The sequence below is a fragment of the Teleopsis dalmanni genome, chromosome 2 (assembly GCF_002237135.1).
Source record: "Teleopsis dalmanni isolate 2A chromosome 2, ASM223713v2, whole genome shotgun sequence".
Classification (NCBI taxonomy): Eukaryota; Metazoa; Arthropoda; class Insecta; order Diptera; family Diopsidae; genus Teleopsis; species Teleopsis dalmanni.
The window spans coordinates 21,302,825-21,323,780 of record NC_051847.1 but is presented as its reverse complement, the minus strand read 5'-3'; the positions used below and the strand labels follow the sequence as shown (position 1 = coordinate 21,323,780).

The 20,956-nt window shown below is 29.1% G+C and overlaps 1 protein-coding gene across 2 annotated transcripts in view; it reads right to left on the bottom strand.

Moving 5' to 3' along the window:
• The window catches only part of LOC119678278 (hillarin), an 87,793-nt gene that overhangs the window by 691 nt on the left and 66,146 nt on the right, over positions 1 to 20,956 (bottom strand). Inside the window, exons 2-9 of one of the 2 annotated variants that reach the window (XM_038090032.1) lie at positions 15,764 to 16,316; positions 12,235 to 12,376; positions 11,870 to 12,063; positions 1,312 to 1,863; positions 806 to 1,248; positions 537 to 745; positions 205 to 479; positions 32 to 145 (exon numbers count right to left, since the gene is read on the bottom strand). In XM_038090032.1, coding sequence (XP_037945960.1) covers positions 32 to 145; positions 205 to 479; positions 537 to 745; positions 806 to 1,248; positions 1,312 to 1,863; positions 11,870 to 12,063; positions 12,235 to 12,376; positions 15,764 to 15,952 — 2,118 coding nt within the window. In that variant the 5' untranslated portion in view covers positions 15,953 to 16,316. Of the gene's footprint in view, positions 1 to 31; positions 146 to 204; positions 480 to 536; positions 746 to 805; positions 1,249 to 1,311; positions 1,864 to 11,869; positions 12,064 to 12,234; positions 12,377 to 15,763; positions 16,345 to 20,956 lie in introns of both variants that reach the window. The other variant, XM_038090031.1, reaches the window with a different exon arrangement.

Genomic DNA, 20,956 nt, shown 5'->3' with positions numbered 1-20,956 from the left:
TATATTTAACTAATTATGAGTTTAGTTTTACCTGATGGGTTATTGGTATTAAACCAAATAGTCTTGTAGCTTTTGTTGGACCCCACTCACCACTAGCGCAATCAGGTAATGGAACCATAACTGTCTGCAGCTCTTCACAACAAATCTGTAATAAAATTGAAATGTATGTTCATTTTGTTGATGTTTTATCATTTCAACACTTACTTTAAATTTACAAACAGACTTAAACTTCATTGGCTCCCCAGTTAAGTATTCTTGCGGTGTTACAGCATTTGCAAAAATATCCAATAAAAATGCGCCGGAGCAAGGTGCATGTACTCGAAATGCAACTATATTGCCCACGACTGACTGCATAACAAATCGTTTTAATGAAACACTATCATAGGAGTCTTCATCGCTATCATAGAACTTTAGGTTGTAATGGAAAATTAGACAGCTTTGCATATCGGTAGGCATGGCTATACGCACAGTAGCTGCCCCTAACATAATATGAATTTAGTTATTCTAACATATGTAAATTTATAATTTAGACCTACCCGTATCATCTGTGAAAACAACTGCACCATAACCTTCGTCAGCAAAATGCAAACCATATCGAAAGAATAGAGACCGTACAAATGGCAAATTTTCGAATTCTCGCAATGTAATAGGTCGTTTAAGTAGTTGCCATTCTTCTTGTAACGGAAAGAATTCATAAATAAACTCTCGTGGATCCGTTAAAAAGTAATGATCATCATATTCATATCTACATAATTAATATGTAATAATATTATTTCTTTTTAAATGTTGCAAAAAATTAATTAACCTTAGACTGTCATTCTTGCCACGTCCTGTTTTTGGTGCTTCTTTGGCATTAACTAAATGACGTGCACCCCAGTTACATTGCACAAAACGCCAAGCACCTGCCACATAAACTGCATTCCAAGAATTACGAAAACGTGAATCCTGAAACTTGACGCCAGGTTGATAGCCAGCACTCTTAGAATAACCTTTGATAACCACACAATGCAGACCAGCATAACTGCACAAACGTTTAAATAGCACATGATAACTCTCTGTGCCATATTTAATTCCTCTTAAAAGACCCATAGGCGTGTCACCACGTAAATCATCGTCAAAGTGCATAGCATTTAAATTTTTGACCGTTATCCATCGGAAAATGGTGCGTGCTTTTTCAATATCTGTTGTACAACGACCCACCAACATACGCACTAAGTCAGTAAAAGTTTTCTGATCTTCTTGCGCAACCTACAAATTAATAATAATTAATAATTTAATGTAATAACAGTAACTATTCAATAAATCACTTACGGATATGGCTATGCGATCGACATCTTCGAACTCTATAGGATCCGTATATATTTGGAATTTGCTAACTGCTGGTGGTCCTGGTTCTGGTGCTAACATTGGATATTCTAGAGGTATTGTGCCTTCAGTGAATTCATCATCAAGAAATATGCTTTCATTTTGCATGTACTCCGATCGACGTGCACTTATTAATTCCAACATTTCACTTGACTGGCGATCGACTAGAGCTGCAGTCTCATAACGTTCATGTTCGAGCATTTTACGTGTAATACTCTCCTTCTTTTTACTACGCCGTAATGTCATATTTTTTTCCAAATCCTCCTTTTGTTGTTCATGACGAAGTGTCAGTATATTTTGTTCATCGCGATTACGTCTTGAAGTAGCCAATTCTTTTTCAAATTTATGAGTTAGACGTTGTAGTTCACGTTCCCATTCATCTTGGAATTCAGTTTGAATTTTCCGATCCTCCTCTTCGCGTTTACGTGCAAATTTTCTATATAAATCGTCTTCTTCTTTACGATGTTTCATCTCCAAACGTGCTTGTTCCTCTCTTGCCTAAAAAATTCCGAAAAAAGTTTTTGTATTATTGACTGGATAAAAAGATGGTTTAAAATTGCAACAAAACAACTGTTGCAAATTGCAACATCTCACATGAGATGGCAAAACAGCTGCTTTTTTCCTTTTTTGTTTCGTTGCAAGCATATATACATGGATTTAGGTATAGCAAGATTGCAAGCAATTGCACGAAACTTTGCGCGTGTATTTTGTTGTTACTAATTGCATGCTCGTACAATCTGTGCATTTCATGCACCTTGCAATGAGTTTGCAAGAGATAGTGAATACTCCTATGGATTAAGGATTTAGCAAGCAATTACAAAAAACTTTGTGTGTGTATTTTATTATTGTCCATTTCGTGCACCTTACAATGACTTTGCAAGACAGAGGGAGAAGAAATTTTCAACAGACACTCTATATGATTAGTTCACTTTTGGAAAAGTTTACATTATATTTTAAAATGTTATTGACTTATAGTTTATGTTTAAATTGTTATACAGTCTTTCATAAATATTACGGTTTAATAGAAAATACATAATTGGTTTATTATTTTCTTATAAGTATTTTAAGCATCTCATTAAAGTTTTTATTTGCAATGGTGTGCTAACTTGACTAATTATTATTGTATGTTATGCTTAAGTGAACTAAGTAAATACTGTAATTTTTGCTTTGTTTGTATTGAATTTGTTATATTTGAAATTATTGTAGAGCAAATAGTTTAGCTGCATTTTAGATAACAAACATTTCTGATAATTGCATGCTTTCAGCTATGGAATACTGTACATTTGCTGACGCATGTCATGAATTTGAAATGGTCTATGGGCACAGACATAGGCCATGCAATATTTGCTTCTTTATAAGATTACATTTATTTTTTTTTCAAAAAATTTATTTGTTTAATATTTTATTACTAATTTGTTGAAATTAATTTTCTCATTGATGAACTCTTGCTGTGTTTTATCTGCACTGTGTATTTCGATGTTATCAATTAAACGTTTAATTAATAAATTTTTATATATGATAGTACATGAACACGATAGTATGACATGGTCTTTGAATATTTAATTATTCTGCATTTATACTAAATATATTATTTGAACATTGCACTGATGGACTAGCAAAATTCATTAAAACAAAATATCTTTTCATACGAGTTGATGCCACAATTACAAGATATTCGTTCATTTTTAATTGCAGATATTAATTAATTATTGCTTTTCTCATCGCGTGCTTAAATTTTTTTTTCTAAATTACACATTCGTTCATTTTTTCAGTGCCAAGTTCATTGAGTTTTTTAAATAATACAAATTTAAAAAAAAAAAGATATTTACTATTTAATTCGAATTTGCTTACGAAGTGTTTGTTTCCGTAAATTTTTACTCTAATAGTTCAAAAGCCTTTCAATGCTGGAACGGTACGTGCTATCTAAACACCGACTGTTAACGCCCACGTCTATTATTTCACAGCCACAAAATTGTAATAAGAGTTTTTGTGAGAAAAAGACGCAATCGGAAATGAATCTGAAAGTGCAAAACTCGAACATTTTGAACTTTTTCCATTTTTGGTACCGCACAGGCAGCAATTTTAAAATTATAGCAAATGAAACTGAAAGTTTTCATTTGTTAGTTATTTGCAAACATAATCATAATCGACTTTGGAAAATTTGAATATCGATATATTCACATATAGCGTAGCGTGATAAGATAAATTTTGAAAATATCTTATTTCAACTATGAAACAATAGCATCTGTATTAAAAACCATCCTTAATTTTTATTAGAAAAATATACCTTAGTTACTAGAAATATTGGTAAGATATGTAGTTTTGAAAAGGTAAGGGTTTCTATAACATTTGTACTCCTATTTCAAGGGTTCCATTTGAACCATTTTAATTGCTTTGACAATTGTATGGGCTTTTCAGAAAAACCTTTTCAAGAAGAAGAATTTTTAAAAATTCGATCTCACTTAATCTTATTAGTTTCCTAGCTCTATATGTATAAAAACGCGGCCAGATTTATTTAATTGAAGCGCAATCAAACTGTCACATAATTTCTGCTTTTTTGAGAAGGGTATATTAAAGACTAACAGATACTGATTAATGTGTAGATCCCTAGAGAATAATTGATATAGTTCATAATTGCTCATCTGTGTATCAATTTATCTGCTAAACAACAGAATGACAAATACGTTGTTATGCCTGCCTACTGATCTTCTTCAGATATGCATTACAGGAAAATACAACTTTTGATTTAATTTGAAACATATAAGGTGGTTTGAAGCTATTCCTTACGAAACATAAATCAATCTTTCTATCAGTAAATAAGTGTCAATATTCGGCTTAAATGCACTTGCAAGATTTAGTATTTCACGCAATACTTTAGGAGTAAAATTCGAGAGAAGAAACAAACTCATGAAAAAGGGATTTATAATATATTTGTTATAAGCTAATGAAGACAATTGAAAAATAAATATTTTAAATATTTTTTTTAGATTAGTTAGGCTAATTTGATATGATTTTAGTATAATGAAAACAAAACTTTTATTATAGAATTTTTAATCACATTAACAATTCATAATAGGAACATGAGAGTACTCAAGGCTGCTCCACCAATGAAGACTAATGCTACCGTTTGAAAACACATGAACGTGGCTAAGGGGGGCTTATGCATTTTTTACACTTACACTTTTTTACACTTATACGAAAATATTTCGTCCTAAGAGTGTGAACGCAGGATGTTTAAGAATGCCTATATGGTAATGACCGCGCTACCGAAAAGTGATTAAGCAAGGTATGAACATATGTAAGTGCAGTTATTGAAATCAGAAGAATTATTTTAGGTAATGATCTTTTAATTTACTTATTTATTTTTATTTTTTTGTAATAAAAAGCATAAAAATAAATATTAAACGGAATTTTCTTTACTATTTCAATATTTTACTATTAGAAATCTTTTTATGCTAATCAGTTTTATGAAAGAAATTTATAAATTACCACCCCCATTGCCTGCTCCGCAACTTGGCTAGTCCACTGTCTTGTACTGATATATAATTTGTTAGAATCATTATTGTAATGCTTCTAAACTCATTCTTTGCAAGATTATAAGCCTTTCATTGCTTATAGGCAGTGTTAATACCAAAACTACATCAATCACAGATTTTTAAATATGTCAACATAGAGTAAAATAATTTTAAAATGTAGTGAGAGATAATGATAATTATTAGATTTCGTTGTCTTGCCAAAAATCTACTTGACCACAGCAGCGATGACAGAATTAAATTATCAAATAAGTATTTCTGTCAATTTAAAGTTTGAACTTCTTAAATAAATTTAGTTGTTTTGTCAATGAATTTGGCAAAAAAGTGCACAAATTATTCCTCTCAATTCCGCCAATTAATTTCATATAATAATAAAAACGTGTTATGTGTAAAAAAAAAGCCACACGCAAGCATCTCAGAAATGCATTGCTATGCATTGCTGGCAGTATTAAAGACTTCTGCAGCATTTCGAGATACTTTCACTCTGCCGCATAATTTAGCAACGCAGTTTATATCGTTCAGCAGCTCAAATGCATAGCTCAAATGCAGAGCCTGCAACAGCCGGAAAAACAAGTGTCTACGTTGTGGTTATATTGGAAATTGCGATGCAATTGTTTAATTTCAGTTGCATTAAATTTAAATAAAAACTAAAAATACAATAACAAATTTGGCCGAAAGCTACTTTTGCAACATGTTGCATTTAGTTGTTACTTTTTTACCATTGTTTATACTCGTAAACACGTTCATACGAATCGTTAGTGTAATTGTCTGTGATATAGTCGGTGACTATGTCTTTTACGGCTTCCGTATTTGGTCATTTTAATGTACATTTACTATGCAATCTTTATATGCTTTTGCTTATGGATCTATTGTCCCGTCATATAAAATTGTGTATTTCAAATTATTATATGATTTTGAAATTTATCATTTCACTGGTATAATTTTAAATAATAAAAATTATGTTTTACTAGGAAATAATTATTATCTAAATCAAAGTAGTTCTACTGCAGTTTTATGATTGGATTTGTGCAATCACCTAAGGTTCATTTTTTAAGTCTACAAATTTTTATAACACATTGACTAATAAGTCCGTTAGACGATACATTGGCAGCAAATAGAAGAAGCTTTCAAATGATATCTGCCAAATTACAACATATTTAAACGTTTACTCATGTGGATACATTAGTTTTATTCACGTTACTTTTTATATTTTCAGAGCAATTTCATATCTTGATTTGTCATTGCTTTTGGACGGAAAACAATTCGTGCGAGCAAAAGTTGGGTTTGATAAATGATATCCGGATTCTGTCTTATCGAGAGAACTAATAGAATGTGAGAAAATAATAGAAACGTACCCATACAAATTCCAAATATGCCGAACGCGTTGGTTTTTAAACTGTAGCTCAACCATCCATCTGTTCTCTTGTGCTTCTAGGTACACAAACCTTAGTCCAATTGACCATTGGACACACCCTCTTCAAGTGGCTAGGTTTCTTTGTCTGTACCTGGGTTAATTTCAATTTAAATCCTACACATCCTTTATCTTTCCCTCTTCCCTTTTCCCTCACCCTTATCCCATACACCACCAATTCACAACTCAACCCATGTATTTGTCTTGTAATCGTTAGATGTTATCTGTTTTCAGATCCCTGCGGGTTACAACAACAAGAAGAACAACGTGTTGGTTGCCTAAGAGCGGTGGTGACTCTGGAAAACATTGAGAAAGTCCCAAAACTCATTTTAACTTCACAACTCATTAAATTAAGTTGTAGAAGATAGTTAGCTGGCCCCTTGAAGATTTAAAAAGAATATTTTACATCAAATTTGTCTATGAGAAAGCTCTTTTCGAAGTGGGTAAAGCATTTGTTGACAATTGCTATTTGGATGTTAAAACCAGATAAAAATAACTTTTTGTGTAGGTATGTAATAATGGACAAAATTTGAATCTACCATATCACTCCAAAGTCGAATCGGCGGTCAGCTACGTGCACAGCAACTTGCGAACCTCGCTCAAAACGGTAAAAAACATTATGACATCCATTGTGAATCGATTACCTTAAAAATTACCAGACCATCGACAGCGATTGCTATATGGAAGAAATCGGGCAACAACGACTCCATATGGAGAAACATAAAGTCCTCTTTCACAAAGACAATACGTCATATCACAAGTCATTGGCATCATGGCTAAATTCCACTAATCATATGGTACTTCGAATTGCTTCCGCACCTACCGCATTTGCCAGATTTGACCCCCAACCATTATTTCACTCGATAGCAAAGTGATACGCTTCCAACTGGATTATATCTCTTTGAAGCGATATGTATTTTGAATACGAAACTTTTGTTAGCAATTTAATGTTGTCTTGTAAAAAACGTAGTTTTTTTTTATTGCACACTAGACTATCTCATGTAAGTGTTTTATTAATTGATGTCAGAGATGATGCTGTTGATGGTGGTGAAAGCAGGTAATCACTGATGCTAATCGCATTAATTGAAAACGTTTATGTACTAGCATTTTAACAGATAAAATAGACAACTGTATTATACACGTATTATATACGTATTATATATTTTTACAAGCACTCATTAACATGCAATCGTTCATTCACTAAATAATACATTTTGAAAATCACAATTAAGTCAATCTGTTTTATGTACTTCGTAACTGAAGTGCAGTATTTTAATCTGAAATTACCGTTAATAATAAATTATTATTGGATCACAATTTTGAATCACATTTGTTTTAGCAATAAAATTAGATATTGTGCTACTTTTTCTGACTAAGTTTGTTAACAAAACTTATCAATTCACTTATTTGGCTTATATACTGAATAATAGTTATTCTGTTGCTGGAATAAATAATTGAAGAAATTAATAAAAATATATATTCGCATGAAGGCTATATATTTATTTTTTTGAGTAAATATTAAAAGTACGTTTTTTGTACTAGAAACACCTAAGGCATGCTAGAACTGAATACAGCCAAAATAACTACTATCACTATATCTATTAGAACAACGGCACTCAATTAATTATTTAATATCGTGGCTATCCTAACATTATTAATTTTTTTAAATATTTTCGATTATAATATTCTTTAATATTTTTAAATATTTTCCTATTTCAAATTGTGTAAAATAATTTTTTTTAATATTATTTCAGTATCGTGTAATTGTTTAAATTATAAATATTTTAGCAAATCTGCTACAAAAGAGCAAGTTGCTTTTAAAATTAAAATTAAAACTAATTTAGCTTATATTTGATGCAAATAGTAAGTCTACAAAAAATTTATGAATTAAAATTAACCACGCAAAGCTCAAATTTAATTTTTTTCCAACAAACAACTTTAAATTTTGCAAAACATTTAAACGAATTTTAATGCATTATCTTGTTTATTAACGTCAGCAATCTTAATGAAGTCAATCTCAAACATTATTAATGAATTATTTAAAAAAAATCGGAACATGTAGGAGTTATATTCACAATGTTGATATGTTTAGACATTTTTATAGCTTTATATTTTTGTATAATAATATGCCAAAATATTTATAATTTAACTTTAAAACTGATATATTTAAATAATCAAAATATACTGAGTTCTTATACACAAATTGCATCAACTTCGGGACAAAATTCGAAAAATTAAAAACTTTTATTGTTAGCTTCAGTTTTTGCGAGACCTACTAGCTGACAGCACACTTATCTGGGTTCCCGGTCATAGGAAAATTAAAGGGAATAAAAAAGCAAACAGTTTTGGTGTTCACTACATTCACTACACTGCAGTTCTCTCTGGTCACTGTTATGTAGGAACCCACGCAGAGGACCCATGCATTTCTTTTAATACTCACTCTTACAAAAAAAGTAATAATTAAGTAATAATAAATTTTCTCTCTAACCGCACAGCTTTGGCCTCCAGAAGAAACAAATTTATAAAGAAGTTCTTTATTGACTGTTAAAATGTTCATCAGTAAGTATGAAAAATCTGTTGAATAACTCAAATTTAACGGGACGGATTTAGTTTTTCTTTTTATCTCTTTAAGTTTCTTGAGAGCAATGTTGAAGTAAACCGAGGAAAAATTGCTGATTATGAACAATGAAAGATTATTAGCTTCAATTTTAGTAATTATCAAGAAATTTTAGTAATTATATGATAAACAGAATTCGGAGAAAAGTCTCACATCATAGAATCTTGAAAGTTATCAACATTAGCCGTAATTTTTTCTTTCAGAATAGCAAAAAAAGTACTCGAAACTTACAAAGAAAAAAGTATGAAAATAATACTCTTAAATCCCTCAGAGTTAGGTTTTATTCGTAAAAAAATTTATGTTTAAAATTTCAGTGCAGCCTAATCCAAAAATCAGTCTATTGTGAATATTTACTGAAAATATGTTGCAAAATTTCAGTTATCCGTTAAAATCATATGAGCATTTCATTTACAAATGATATAAAATAAATATATATAACACAACCAAAAATATATGTCAAAAAACAGCATTTAACATATTTTAAAAGTGATGCCAACTTTTTTTAACCAGACTTAATGTTGTTTTTTCACAACTCTGGAAGAAAAAATTACGGCTATTATTTTTTTATATATGTGTATATATAATGTATTTATTTATTTGTATAATATATGATGTGTATATAAAAAACACATAACATATATAAAGAGATTATTGTCATTTGCGTAGTAGGTTAACAGACAAGCAAATAATATTTACAAGAGTTTTTATAGGATACAGAAATTAAATGCATATAAGCAAACAATCCTTGGATTTAAGATCTAAAAATCTAATATTTAATAAAAGTTACTTGCTGTAGCAGTCAAATCATAAGTCTTATCGAACATTATTCGATAAAGATTGAAAGACTGTTATAACTGCTGGTCTGGAAAACCTTTAAATTTAGTTTGAAATTTAAAATACATCATGTTCAAACATTAACAATAAATTTATAATTGAAAAGTTAAAAAATTGTTTTAAAATTTATATGTTTCTTAATTTGTATAAAGTCGAATGCAATTGTAACGCTCACCTTAATAAAAGACTTAAGCAACAAACTTATTTACAAAAACTGATGTTAATGAAACTTTTAATGAACGCAAATCATTCAATCGTAGAATTAAACCTCTATACATATATGTAGTATATGCGGTATATGCAGTATATGTATTTTTATATACTGACGGCGAATGTTGTTCAAATTAAATTATGTTTTATAACAATATAAAAACAGAAAAACAAAGCAAAATAGTTGCACGCGTTGCATTAATTAAATATTTCCACAAAAACTTCGTTCAAAATGCAGCATGCAATAGCGTTCATTAATAGACAAAAACCTGTAAGTTGTGCTATGTAAAACTCCAACTGTGCAGCATAAAAACCTATTTGATAAATATTGCACAACCGCCTGATTTTAACTACCAATAGGCACTTATATTTTGACCATAAAATGTTATCCAAACTGATACCAGAAAGCAGCAAAGTGCTCGGTACATCGGATGAGGTTTAATTTCATTTTATGTTCTGCACTGAATCGTTTTTTAATTTACAATATTTACGTATTGAAGTCAAAAGATACAAATACAAATTTCTTAATAGCAAAATTTATTGCAATAAAAACTATTGAGTGAAATATTGTACTACTATTAAATACATGAGCTTTTTCTTCGTCTATGAAAGAATCGGTTGAGAAACTTATAAACTTCAATCAAATATACAATATTCTTTAATTTAAATATTTTTAGTAGTTCGTATAATCTTTTCTTCTTCATTTCGGTTCACTGAAAGGATCTCTCACTTAATAACATTCAGCCTTTTTATATCTTTATGTCTCCTTATCGTTTTTTTTAGTAGGTCTCTGTGTCTTGTTGTCATTGATTTGGGACTGAACAGACTTTTTAAGTCCTCTAAAAACCCAGTTCTACAACTTGTATTGCACTTGAAGTATCTGCTCTTTAAACAATCGTACAATATTTTCGTTTTTCAGTAATGAATTAATTTCTCGTCTTATTGGATCGGCTTATAGATTTGGCGAACAATTTTCCCTTTAGAGATCAGGTGAGTATCTTTCATCTAAGCTATTAATCGGATCTTTCTCAACTGTAAGTAATTACTGGCCTTATTATTGTTTTGTAGATTCCAAAGCTCATGCTTTGGAGAGTAGTCTAGATTTCTGAAGTCCAGGTTTTTATAATAACAACTGTTAGCTGCCTGCAGGCTGCTTTCTATTGTGCATTTGTTATCATTGGTTTTGTTGATTAACGTAACAAGATAGGTAAAGTTGTCTACAAGATCAAAGTTATATTTGCTATATGCAAAGTATTGTACCAGCTATATGCATATGTATCTGATAGTGTGATATTGTGGTAGTGGCACGGAGTTCTAAGAAGTGGTAAAATTCTAGAAAGCGTATTTATGGAAAACTTATAACATATAGCTGGTATGATTTAGTAGTTATATTCCCTCAAATTTCCAGGGAGTAAATTTCATAGTGTAGAGTTTAATACCTAAGATTATTTGATGCTGCATTGAAGAGTAACTTTTTCTAATGACCGCTCAAGAATCATTAAGGACTTCAAATCTTTTGAGACTATCAAGAGCCTGTTTAAGTAATCAAAAATCATAATAAATAGACCAACAAAATTTTAAAAAGCACCTACCCATGCCAAAGCAATAAAGATTTTAGATCTTATAAGACTATCAAGAGTCTATTTGAAGTCTACAAAAAGGATTTGTAGCCTTATGAGATTTTTATAACACTTATCGTGTTCATGGAACCATTTTAGTAGCAGCTTAAACTGGAATATCATTAATTGAAGAGCAAAAATTTAAAAAAAAAGGTTTTAATTTTTTTTGAATGGAAGAAGAAAAATGGCCTTTTATATATTTACATTGATTTAGATATGTATGCCGTTTTTTGTTTATGTAATAAAATTGATTTAATATCTACATATTGTCTGTGCTTACCAAATAGAAATCGATTGGTTTTTCACGCATTTTGTTATACGCTTTTTGTATCTCAGTTTGCTTGAGTGCATGTGCAATGTGCAGGGCGCTGGCATCGAAACGACCATATTTGTAGTCTGAATCATTCTGCGAAGGCGAACTGACTTCTCGGCTGCCATAACCATTTGGCGTAGACTGACGTGAGCCCAAAGGACCTGTAAGATTTACATTTGCTTGCAATAAAATACACACCATATCAATTGAATTATATTTTAGCAAATGTACTCGTATGCAAATATAAGGCATTCAAATTTAAATTAAATTAACAGCAAATATGGCGACTTAATTAAAATTCACACGTTTTGCGTGAATTAGATTTTGCTTACCGTCGACTTCGCTGCGTGTACCGCGGATTTGTTCGTTAACATATTTGTTGGTGCGCGGCGCATTCAAGGCTTGTCTTATGCCCACAGATGTTTGATCTAGGTGACCTGGTCCGCTCTTTGGTACATGTGAACTGCAATAGACCTGTTTGAAAATAAAATAAATAAATCATTTGATAGTTATTTACATTTTATCAACACATTTTTTTAAAATAAAATAAATAACAATAAATAATACTAGTAAAAAAACAATAATAACAAATAACTAACAATTATATATATAGTATATAACAAAATTTTTAAGTATTGAAGATTGAGGACACAATTAACTAATTACTTATATTTCGGTAATCTTATTGAAAATGTTTACTATGTGACCATAAATCACAGTTCAGCTGAAGAATGATTGGACTGGTGTAATATTGGTACAGTTGGATGCCGAAGAAGAGACCGACCTAGAAAGAGCTGGCTAGAAGATTCTGAAGAAGTTTTAATAAGCGATTGAAAAAATTTGACATCAGATCGAGTCAGATAGCAAGAATCGGTTAAGGAAGCACTGGTCCACCGAGCACCGTAATGCTAAGAAAGAAGAATATTGGTAGGGTGCTAGTACCCATTTATTATTTTACATAATGTTTGTAATTTTTGAGTATTCATTAATCAATAATATTTATATATACGTATAATATATGAGCGTAGTCAAGGAGACTAGAAAAATAAGGCGAAATAATATATATTATATTGAAAAGAGATCCTTTGAGCGAATAACTAAATGTAATAGTATTGACATGTGGTTGTTGTGGATCAATAAGATCAATTTTATAGAATTATGCAGTACTTTGATGATTATTATAGTGGGACGACTAATTTTTTGTTTTTCTGCTTTTTTTATATATGAGATATTTAAGTGTATAAGTATATTGTCACTAATAAGAATTATTGAAAAAACATATTATTAGGTAATTTAAGCAATATTGTACGTACAGATATTTTAAATATTCTATTCGTATTTTCATTAATTAATTAATTTTTACATCAAATGTGCATAATATGTAGGTGATTTTATTGCAAAATAGTCGATGCCCGCCAAATATGGCGGAGCTGTTTAGACCATTTTGACTAGCGCCATTTTGGGATTTGCGTAACTTTGTTGCCAGCCATTCAAAAATTTTATTATTATTAGTAATGACTCGATTGCGAGTTACGTATTTTTATAATCCACATATATAATTTCAGTATTAATTTAAAAATATTTTGTATAAACTATAAAAGGCGGAACAGGAAAACATAATATTCCTAACAAACTGTCATGATAACCATATTGAATGTGGCACACCGAAGCGATGTTTTAGACTTGAAAACAAAATTAAGAGGAAAATATTTGCAAAGGTAATTGGATTGCATCCATTTTTAAGAGATAATGAATAATTTGTTTATATAATATGTCTTCAGACTTATGTTTAGGTTTTTTAAAATCTTTTTTTAAAATTGAAAGTAAAAGATAATTTATCACTTTAAATAAAAGAAGTCAAATAATATTTAATTTTATCAATTTTTGAACCATGTTCTATGTCATTGAATCAATGTCTAGTGGACTGTTGCTTCATTGGCATAATAAGTGATTATATGGATACTAAGAAGACTTATTGAAACTCATTAACTGTATCTAGAAAATAAAATGCTTTTACAAAGTTAACGCAAGGATCTGTATTGTAAACAGATCCAAACAACAAATAAAAAATGGATCTTCAGTCAAAGTAAACACTATGGATGTACGTAGAGGTTGTACGCCTAATTCCATTGTATCGATCAGTAGTTTGGTGAAAAGCTTTGAATAAAGGATACACAATTAATAAACTTGGTGATATATAAAGGTCTGTAGTTTTACCGATAAAAATGATAAAATCATCCGGAGAGTGACATTCAACAGAAATATTACTACGATTCTACCCTCAAAGAAAAAGTGAGCAATTGGATCTTTGTTAAACGGTTCCGCTACAATTTTTATGGAAGACTTCCAAATGGATTGCAGTGCAGTGGCAGGTATATATCGCATTATAGAATGTAAGATATGTAAAAATTTTATCATAACAGTAACATTACAATGTAACACGCGGCGATTTCGCAGGCTCGGTCATTTCGAAGAATGGATGACTATATTTATTCCAGCGAAAAAAGTATTTATGGTAGCAGTTGGATTAAGTAGAGAAATGATCTGCATCGGACTTAGTGGTCAAATTGAGGAGGTACTAGTCAGGTTTAACACACGAGACAAGAGAAAGCCTCGGACCAAAACTTAACAACAGGTTGTTATGGTCAAGTAAGTAAGTAGTTATTTCATAAAAATATGAAATATATAAAATTTTAACTAAATAAATTTTATTAAATAAGAGTTCAATCAAGAGTTCAATAAATAAGAAATAAATTTAATATAAAATTATTATGGAATAAAATATGAATAAAAATATTCATTAACCTTTTCGATCTCGTCTGAGCGAATCGTGGGGTAAAGGTAGCATGACTTTCTCCTTATTAGGTTCCTAGATTAGATTCTATACACAAGAGAGAGTAATAAAATCATGCAATATATAATACCTCTACAAAAGAATAGTATTGAAATTTAACAATTAAAAATAAAACTATAATTAATTAATGCAATTATTCTACAGCTGTTTTATGATTCTGTTATAATATAACATAGCAAGTCAATTGGTTAAGTGTAAATTAATAAAAACATACAAGTCAAGTACGATTTTGGGTCAATTGGCTAATGAACGCTGACTCTAAGATTTAAATTTGGCAGGGCATGAGTTCAATCCTTGGTACCTGCAGTTTCAAAAAATTTTTTACGAATAATCAAATACATGAAATAATTTCATGTCCACTGTTGATGGATATTTGGCAATACTCGATACAGTTGTATGGTCAGTCAAAAATTCAATTAATTAATAAAATGGTAATGCTGTAATTTAATGCTATTCGAAATACAATAGTTTATATTAAGAATTAAGTTTCTTTCATTAAAACCGCTATTAAAAATCAATTTAATATTAAGGCCGTATGCGAGTTCGAGTAAATTGATGCTAAATTTAGGGAAATAGTAAATTATGTCGGTATGGCAGCGAATGTTGGTATTTACCAGAATTTCGAATAAGGTAAATTAGATAAAAATTAGATAAATTAGGTGTTACCATTGTGAAAATTTTATAAGGTGTTTAATAAATAGATAAATAAATTTGAAAACTTTTAACCAAAAATAATAAATAAGTGCAATAAATAAATAAATATTTACATAAGTGCAGTGCAAAAAATCCCTAGGAAATTTCAATTTACTTGACCTAAATTTACTCGAACTCGCACAAGGCCTAAATAAGAATTATAATTTTTTTTAAACCACATAAAATTTAAATTTTTACCATTATCATTTATCGATGTATGCAATATAAAATGGAAACCTACTTATACTTAATTATCATATACACATAGGATTAAATATACTAACTTTATTCCATAGATATGTTAGATGCCTTACCTCTTTGTCATCCTGCTTATGTTGATTGTTGAAATATGTTTTTAAGGTTAATTTTGTTCCACAGTGTATGCATTTGAAGCAACCCGAATGGAAGAATGTGAAATCTTTAAGTGGACCCACTCTATCAACTTGGTATACTGTTTCATTGCATCGCAGGCAGGTGGATTCGTAGAAATTCGACCGATACATGTTTGGTGACTTCAAGACTGATTTTACATAAATTTTAATTGAATTATTTGAATTTTCTTTATTTACTTTATTTACTTTATTTGCTATATTATTAAATATTTTGGCTAATTTCACTTATATGCGTTTTTATTAATTTCTATTTTTCTCACTTATTTATTTCTATTTATTTGGAATTTTCACTTTATTTGACTGTTTTTAGGTTAAATGACTTGAGGCGCATATTGGGTGATTTGTGGTAATGGAATGTGCGCCAGCGCACGTTTTTCTCGTTTCTTGCCAAAAACACAGTTTTTAGTTAAGACTTTTGCATGATTTGTTTGTTTTTGAATAGCCAAATGTGCATGTCACGTGAATCCCGACTTTGCTGGAAAGCGTTTGGTTTTCATGAGCAACTGCAAAAATATGTAAAAAAAAAACTTTTATTAGAAATTTATAGATAAGTAAACAAGTAGAGATAGAAAATTTCTATAAAAAATATTTAAAAAAAATCTTTTTTTTACCTTTAAATATAGTTTTAATAGAAACTGAGTTTTCAATAAAAATCATAATAAGCATGGATATAAATGTGTATTTTTATCAAGTTTTCTATAAAACACAGAAAATTAACTTAGCTTTTTCTGAATTTATGTGGGAGGATGATGCTTATATTTGGTGTGATTTGGTTATATGTCAAGTTTAAAGTAAATCTATTTATATACTATAACAGAAGTAGTATATTTATTAATATTAAGAAATTTATTATTAATACTATAAAAACAGAAAATATCATTTTTATAAATTCAATGTATATGTGTAAATAATTATTTTTCTCTAAATGATGGTATTGTACAGTAGTTTAGGAATATAAAATATCAGATATCAGACAGAATTATTTTACGTGAACAGCAGATTGTTTGTAAAGGCTTTCTACAAAGTGGAGTTTCATTCCAACCAAACAAACTTAAAGAAAAATGAGACTTACTCGATACTCACTGCAATACCCTACATTAATAGAATTGTATTATTTCATTATAAAATACAGTTATAGATATATTTAAATATGACCTTATTTAAAAGATTGGATAGGTCATCAGAAGTTAAACATTTCATTGCTCTGATTGATGGTGCAGTGGTTTGCAGAGGTGATTTTGTTTATAATCTACAAATGATTTTTGAAGATTTTTGAAGAAAACACAAAATATCTACAAGCATTTAAAGTTTCACAAACCACCTTTAAATAGGGCTATGGCCTTTTGGACATAGCCTCTACAACATTTAGTCTGTAAAATCAAAACTCAAACCCGTTTTTTTACTGTGGGGTTATACTTCTCTTTAGTACCTTCCATTTAAGTTCAGTTGTATTCAAATGCAATAAGAAATAGGTAAGTAGAGGCAACTTACAGTTATATTTTAGATCAAGATATACAGAAATCAATGCATTATAGAAATACTTACGTTTATTCTATTATCATATATCTCACTATTAGTTTTTAGAAAAATTATATTTATATAAAGAGAACACAACAAAAGGGTGACCTTTACACATGTTTTTTAATTTATAATTCCCCAGGATAAATGTATATACTGAATATAAAATATCAGAACAACCTAGTGTATGTGAAAAGAAAATGTATATAGCTAATTTAATAAGACGAATAATATGCTTAAATATATTCTTAAGGTACCTTCAAAGAAACGCGGTACGGAACGATATGCGGTAAATATAACTATTACGTGAAAAATCAAAAAAAAAAATATTACGTACTATATTTAAAATGATGGACCTCACGATACAAGGCAATTATTTTGGTAAAAAAAAAAGTTAACATTAAAAAATTAAATATAAAAAAACTGCTTCACGTGAAAAATCTATTTAAAAAGTTTTTTATAAAAAATTTTTACAAGCAGTTTAACTTAGTTATATTATATTAAACTTCTTTGATTTCTAAACTAAGACATTTTTGATATATTTAGCAAATTGATTGATATATTTATGGGACTAACTTGAGCATTAGTACTATTTTTTGTTAATACTTAGTTTAAAAAAATTCAGGCTTTAGTATTATATTATTTTTGACAAAGCGCACACGGCGTGGCTTATAATATTATAAAACAACATATATTTATTTTAAAAATAATAAATAATTTACAAGCTAATATAAATAATATATTTAACTATACGATATCTTTTTATATATTATGCCTTTCGCTTTTTATTTTTGAACATTTTGAAAATACGGATAATTACTAATTTTACTAGCAAACTAATTAACTGATTTCAATTTTAAAATTTAATTTCTTTTACCTAAAATTATATTTCGTTGCATAATAAAATAATATTACAGTATATTACTTGAAATATTACACTTTTACTTAAAATTGATCTTTTGCAATTATTTAGATTTGGAGCATAAATAATCGTAAATAGCAGGGCGTAAAACCGAACAAATTACGTGCACTTCGAAATAAACAAAAGACTTAGGAAACAAACTTTTGGCTACTGTAGCGTGTTACATCATTAAATGGATTGTCTAAGTATTTCGTACTAATTATTTATTTTAATTTTTTTATTTACTCAGCTTGAAATGCAACCAAAATTAAAAAAATATTTTAGCTAAAATTATTGTAATATAATTATTCAATTAAAAAAGGGGAAATGTGAAAGTTATACATTTCACAAACAAAACAAAATAAAAAAATAAATAATTTTAAACGTTCGCTAGATATACAAAACTTCCCAATTTTATTTAAAAAAATATAAACAATTAAATATTATATTAAGTTAAAGCATTTGAAATAAAAATATATTTTTATTTTGCTCAAGTCATTACTGCATTTTAATTAATATTATTTTAATTAGTCATAATGAGCATCTTGATGTATTAAAAACGTTTTGTCGGCTAAATGGTATTTAATCTGGTCATAATTAACTTGGCTTTATTAACTCTTTATCTACTTAAACCAAAAACAGTGTTGTAAATCTCTTCACAAAAGTTGATTTGCAATATTATTTCTCTGAGCTGTGGATGACATTACAAGCAAATGCAGTGACATCAAAGTGCAACAATCTCAACATTCCCAGCTATTTGCAGTTGTATTTCAATGCATATATAGTCTCATTAACTTTTTTATTGTGTATAGAAAAATAATTACTTGATTTCAACTGCGGTCGAGGTCATTGGCAACTAAGCCGCCAGTTTGTCGCTTATACTCGACACCAGAAATGTCGTCAGCAGCAGCAGCAGAAGTAGCAGCATCAGCAGTCATCACGAACCAACAAAGTCCATACATCAAAAGTCTTGAAACATTACAAAAATAAAAAGTAACACTTCTCCCTACATTTCTGTTTGTTTTTTCTGTTTTCGTTTTTAGCTTTTATAGGTTTTTGGAAACTTTTGGCTTGTTTGTTTAGTTATTTTCACATGGCGTCATAGTTCAGGTCTTTTTACTCATTCGGATATACAATACTTGCATATGCGAAATAAATAGAAAAAATTAAAAAAATTTTAAATATATGAGCACATTTTTCATCTTTCATCTTCATCTTTCACACATAGATATAATGTTTAATTTTTAAACTTTAACTTTATCATCAAGTTTATCATTCTTTTTTTGATTGTTTGTTTGCCGTTTTATTAAAATTCATTAACATTTCCTCTGGTTGCTCAATTTGATGAACTCGGTAGTATACAAAAATGAAAGTTTCTGCCTCTTACCATCTTTAATTGACACACAGACAGCTGCGCACCATCATCTTAAATACATTGACCAGAGAAGTGTAAGTTTTATATTGGCTTGTTTATTATACTAGTTTGTGGCCGATCTAAGAGATTCATTGATCGAATATTGTTTAACCAAAGTTGGACATGTTAGCAGATATGTTAAATCACAGAAAATGATGACAACACCGCTTTACAAAACGCGTGGTGTTCCAAGAAGACAAGTTTTATTTTCAGATATTTTGAGAATTTTGCATGTAACATGTTGTAAAAATACTTAAAGTTAAAATTTTATTAAAATGATATAATGTTGACTTTTATGATAAACGTGTTTTAGTTCGAGCTTGGAAAATGACATTTTGATTTATAAAATGTTTATATAAATAAACATTATAATTGCTATTAAATATTTATGTGAATTATATATTAAGCTGACCATACTCGAAACAGCTGTCTACTCAACCAAAAATTCAATAAATTAAAAAAAAATATATAACATTTTTTTTGCTATAGTTCACTACTTCTTGAAACCTCTACTATATGGAGTAATTCAAGGTAACGTAGTTACGATCTTCTCTCCAATCACTCTCGATTTTTTCTTTCTTTCGAGTTTGGACATATGTTAATGTATTGCAAGCATAATGTATAGTTTCAGTCTGCCCTTCAATACGAATGAACTCGATCAAAATGTATTTATTTATTCGAATATATGCTTTAATATTTTGAATAAAATATCTATATAACACATTTGAAATAAATAAATAAAAAATGTAAAAGTATAAAGAATATTATATTAAGAATATTTTATTTTAAAGAATAAAAATTAATCAAAATTTCTTTTAATCGTCATAATGGTATCTCTGCTTGTAAGAACTTTAAGTGATCACTAAAAAAACTAAGCATATAGTATATAGTTTTTAATATTGTCATGTATATTCACCTATGGAATGGAATAACATTGACTGAAAATTACAATACAGAAAGTATGATATATGGGGATGGTGAATGCCTTACGTTTTAATGAAAAGAAAAATACCAGAAGACGAAAAAAAAAGAAACAAACGATCATGAATGGAATAGTTTCAAGAAGTTATTACGATACATAAGATATATGAGAATATTGAAGGCCCTATACTACTTTTCTACTGGCTTCGTTAGAACAATTGAGTTACTTGAGATTTAAATAATTCAAGGAATCTCAAGTAAATAAACTGGTTTAACAAAGCCAATGGAAACATACTATAAGCTTAAGTTAGAAAGTTAAAACACAACAGAAAAAATAACAAAAAAATAAAGAAAAATAAAA